General features: G+C 42.1%; 1 protein-coding gene across 1 annotated transcript in view; it reads left to right on the top strand.

The window, feature by feature from the left end:
* eepd1 (endonuclease/exonuclease/phosphatase family domain containing 1) overlaps positions 1-5,000 on the top strand; it is a 32,218-nt gene that overhangs the window by 15,414 nt on the left and 11,804 nt on the right. Inside the window, exon 2 of the mRNA XM_080859617.1 lies at positions 1-5. This exon is cut by the window's left edge and continues 47 nt beyond it. Within this exon, the coding sequence (XP_080715743.1) occupies positions 1-5 (5 nt within the window). The remainder of the gene's footprint in view (positions 6-5,000) is intronic.

The following is a 5,000-nucleotide window of genomic DNA, read 5'->3' on the forward strand; positions in this document are numbered from 1 at the left end:
ACAAGGTAGAACAGCCTCTTTTACTCTTATTCTCATTACTCTCACTCACTCTGTCTCTCTCTCAGAGAGAATGAGCTTTACTGGCATGACCATTTTTTGCATAACATTTAAACAGAAGGTTTACATACAGAATACCAACATATGGCCAACATGTATATTTGCATCTGAGAATATTTGTTTGTGTGTGTGTGTGTGTGTGTGTCTGTGTGTGTGTGTGTGTGTGTGTGTTTGTGTGTGTGTGTGTGTGTGCTGTATGTTCTTACATGGTGCTTTCAATGGTGTGGATGGGTGTATGTACAAGTGTCCGTACAATTGTGGTGTCCTAGTAAAGTATTCAGCAGCAAGAGCTGCTATCAGCTGCTGCCCTTCACTGTGTGTGTGTGTGTGTGTGTGTGTGTGTGTGTGTGTGTGTGTGTGTGTGTGTGTGTGTGCGCCAGCTGGTGAATAGAGACTCACACCCAGATTTCCCTCACTGCCTTCTTTTCTCTCTCTATCATTCACTCTCTCTCTCACACTCTCTTTCTCTTATTCGCTCTCTCTCTCCCTCTCCCTCTCACTCTCTCTCTCTCTCTCTCATTCACTCTCTCTCACACTCTCTTTCTCTCATTCACTCTCTCTTTCCTCTCACTCTCTCTCACTCTCATTCACTCTCTCTTTCCCTCTCACACTCTCTCATTCACTCTCTCTCTCCCTCTCACACGCTCTCGCTTTCTCTCATTCACTCTCTCCCACACTATCTTTCTCTCATTCACTCTCTCTTTCCCTCTCACACTCTCTCTCTCATTCACTCTCTCTCTCTCACACTCTTTCTCTCATTCACTCTCTCTTTCCCTCTCACACTCTCTCTCTCATTCACTCTCTCTCTCTCACACTCTTTCTCTCATTCACTCTCTCTCCCTCTCACAATCTCTCTCTCTCTCATTCACTCTCTCTCTCCCTCTCACACTCTCTCTCTCTCATTCACTCTCTCTCTTCCTCTCACACTCTCTCTTCCATTCACTCTCTCTATGTATCCATCTCTCCCTCTCTCTATCTCTCTCTATGTATCCATCTCTCTCTTTCATTCATCATTCCCTTCATCTCTGTCTCTTCTACTTTTCACCTGCTTTAGTTGGACAGCTCCTCTCATCTATTTCCACATGCTATTTTAGTGTAAACTCAACCCCCACCTCTATTAATACCACTGCTGTGACTACGTGTGTGTGTGTGTGTGTGTGTGTGTGTGTGTGTCCTCTTTCATAGACAGTTTAAGCTCTCTCTTTAACATGGCAAATAGGGCCGCTGTAAAGCAAACAGATAAATGCACTGTCTAACGGAGTGTCTGGAGCAGATGTGTGTGTGTGTGTCTGTTGGATTCATAATGGCAGTGTGATGATCAAGGGCTGCTGTCAGCACTCTCATCTCCGCCCGTCCTGCTATGCCCCTAGCCGAGGCTTTCAGTGGGTATTTGTGTCTATACAGGGTGTTAATGTGGGCACAATGAACCCCCACACACACCTGTCTTTGCCCCCGGGCATTGACTGAGGTAATATTATTTGTGTTTCTAAAGGGTGCTGATGTGGGCACAGTGAAATCTCTCGCATCTAATGTTGCGGCAGCATCTCTTGCACTAACCAGACGGTAACGTTTCTACAGTATCTCTCTCGCACTAACCAGAGGGTAACGTTTCTGCAGTATCTCTTACACTAACCAGACGGTAACGTTTCTGCAGCATCTCTTGCACTAACCAGAGGGTAACGTTTCTGCAGCATCTCTTGCACTAACCAGAGGGTAACGTTTCTACAGCATCTCTCACACTTACCAGAGGGTAACGTTTCTTTACTATCTCTTGCACTAACCAGACGGTAACGTTTCTACAGTATCTCTCTCGCACTAAGCAGACGGTAACGTTTCTACAGTATCTCTCTCGCACTAACCAGATGTTTAGTTTCTACAGTATCTCTCTCGCACTTACCAGAGGGTAACGTTTCTTAACTATCTCTTGCACTAACCAGACGGTAACGTTTCTACAGTATCTCTCTCGCACTAACCAGATGTTTAGTTTCTACAGTATCTCTCTCGCACTTACCAGAGGGTAACGTTTCTTAACTATCTCTTGCACTAACCAGACGGTAACGTTTCTACAGTATCTCTCTCGCACTAAGCAGACGGTAACGTTTCTGCAGTATCTCTCTCGCAATAACCAGACGGTAACGTTTCTGCAGTATCTCTCGCACTAACCAGAGTGTAATGGTTTACTTGTGTGCTGACCTGCATATGAAAGAAGAATGTCGTCCTCTCTCCTCATAAGGCTAATAGTGACCCAGTTTCTGTGAAGACGCAAATAGACATAAATAGAGGGAAGTGTGTGTAACTGAAGCATTTAGATTTCAACAGTGACTAAGCATTTAGAATTAAAAAGAAGGAAGTATGTGTAACCAAAGCATTTAGATTTCAACAGTAACTAAGCATTTAGAATTAAATAAAAGGAAGTATATGGGCCGTTCTACCGAATTTGTGTAAAGTGCAGTCTCTCAACAATAAAAACTATTTACAAAACAATTAGGTATTTAGGCATAGATATTTACTAAGAAAATGTTATGGTCTATATAAACCCAATGCATTAAATGAGATAGTGATAAGCTAAATACATACATAATCATCATGTATAGGGTACTTTCTATTGGGAAGTAGCTGTCCCCAACCCTGACATCTAAATTTCAATGCCTGTAAATAACACTTTTCATTTTTTTTAGATTTTTTTCAATTATCTAATTTCAAAGATCTTTATGATTGGGTTTAAACAGAACTTGGAATATTTGGATTCATTTTGGGTTTAATTTTTAAATAAATAAACTATACTCAAAAAATCATGTCCCCAGTTTTCATGTCACTACCGAAACACAAGAGTTTTAGTCCATTGGCTGAGCCTGTGTTTTAGCCACGACCCTGCATTTTTGACCATGCAGTGACACTGCATCCCTGTCCCTCATGGTTGAATGGTAAGTAGCTAAATCCCAAAGTTCTGATATAAATGTGTTCCAAAGTCTGAAAATCGACATGTAACCTTAAGAATTGACACTACCGAAACACATGTTTTCTTCAATTAAGTAAACCTTTTGGGGTTTTATGTAAAATCTTATGTTTGTATGTGTATACACCTCTTCAAAGATTTGATTGCTAGCCGTGTGCTTGCTAGAATTCTTTATTTATGCTTAAAGTGAGCTAGAATTGTCACTACCGAAACAGTCACTACCGAAACATATGGAAGTGACCTGATGATTTCGGTAGTGACAAAATGAAATGGTAAGTAGTACAATCCCATCATTTTTAAATAAATGTGTTGTGTGGACTAAAGAGCGGCCCAGAGCACCTTTTGGAAGATTTTGGGAGAGAAATGAACATCCATCCAACAATGCAGTCACTACCGAAACAGTGCAGCACTTCGGAAACACTGGATGTTATGTAAAAAATTAAGTATATTGAGTAATCAACTAAAATGTTATGATACTGATTGGATTAATGTATGTTCAATTTCATCAATCAATCAACAACTCTGGAATCAATATGATCAGTATTTTGCATTTCACTTAGATTTTGATGAATTGTATAAATTGAACTTTGAAATTTGGTAAAAATTTAATTTTTATGGATTTCATTGGGAAAACCTTCAAGAAATGTTTGTAAAAATACTCTTCAGAGAAGGGAAGGAAACACAATCTGAACAGGTCAATAATAATACTTTAGTAGTAAATGTGATGTTTTAGAATTTTTAGAAGAGGAAAAACATTCCAACACATTCTGAAAATACAATATAAAAATTGAATGTTCTTTTACTAGATATGTGTACTTTAGATGGTGCAATATACATACGGACAAAGTTTTGGGAATACAACATAAAATAATTCTAAATATTTCCGACCTGACTTTGCACCAATTCGGTAGAATGGCCCATATACTGTATAGCTGAAGCATTTAGATTTAAACAGTGACTAAGCATTTAGAATTAGGAAATGTATGTAACTGAAGCATGTAAAAAGCCGGCGTTATCCTGAGTCGAGTTCAACTCTGAAATAAATTATTCAGTGCTTTAAGATTATAATTTAATCAGACCGCTTCCTCTGTTCTGGTGTTTGCAGTCTCGCCTTGTCACACTTAATGTAGTTTGATTTCCTAGGCAGTCCAGACAGCCTCTTCAAAGGTGGCCAAAGAATCAGGGCCAGAAGTGGGCCAAGTCCTCTGTCCCCTCCCGAGCCTGTCCCCTCCTGATCGTATCCCCTCCTGATTGTGTCCCCTCCTGATCGTATCCCCTCCTGATCGTATCCCCTCCTGATCGTTTCCCCTCCTGATCGTATCCCCTCCTGATCGTATCCCCTCCTGATCGTATTCCCTCCTGATCGTGTCCCCTCCTGATCGTATTCCCTCCTGATCGTATCCCCTCCTAATCGTATCCCCTCCTGATCGTGTCCCCTCCCGATCCTGTCCCCTCCTAAGCCTGTCCCCTCCCTATCCTGTCCCGTCCTAAGTGTGTCCCCTCCCTTCTCTCTCTGAGTGTGAGCCCTGGTCTGGTAACTGGGTCAGGAGAAGCGGGAGGCTCCTGGGGGGTGCGGCTCTCGCTCTGAACGTGGAGGTGACCCATATCATTACAGGACCACTCTAGTCCTCTCCTCTTTCAACTCATCTCTCCATCTCTCCTCTTTCATCCACCACTTCATTCCTCCCTGCGTTGCCCACACAGCTCTGACGCACACACACACACACACACACACACCAAACATCAGTGCTGAAATAGACTCACACACACAAACATTAACCAACGTCAGTGCTTCCACTTCTCCTGCCCTCAGACGTCATATGTCTCCCTCGTTTTCCTCTTTTCACTTCTCATCATCCTCTCCTTCAGTTCATTCATTTCACTTCTCCCATCTCCTCTATTCTTCCCTCCCTCTGTCTTTTTGTACCTCCCTCTCCTTCCTTCTATCTTTCCCCTTCTCTTCCCCTCTCCCCTCTCTCTCTCTCCC

This window comes from Sprattus sprattus (assembly GCF_963457725.1).
Source record: "Sprattus sprattus genome assembly, chromosome: 20".
Lineage (NCBI taxonomy): Eukaryota > Metazoa > Chordata > Actinopteri > Clupeiformes > Clupeidae > Sprattus > Sprattus sprattus.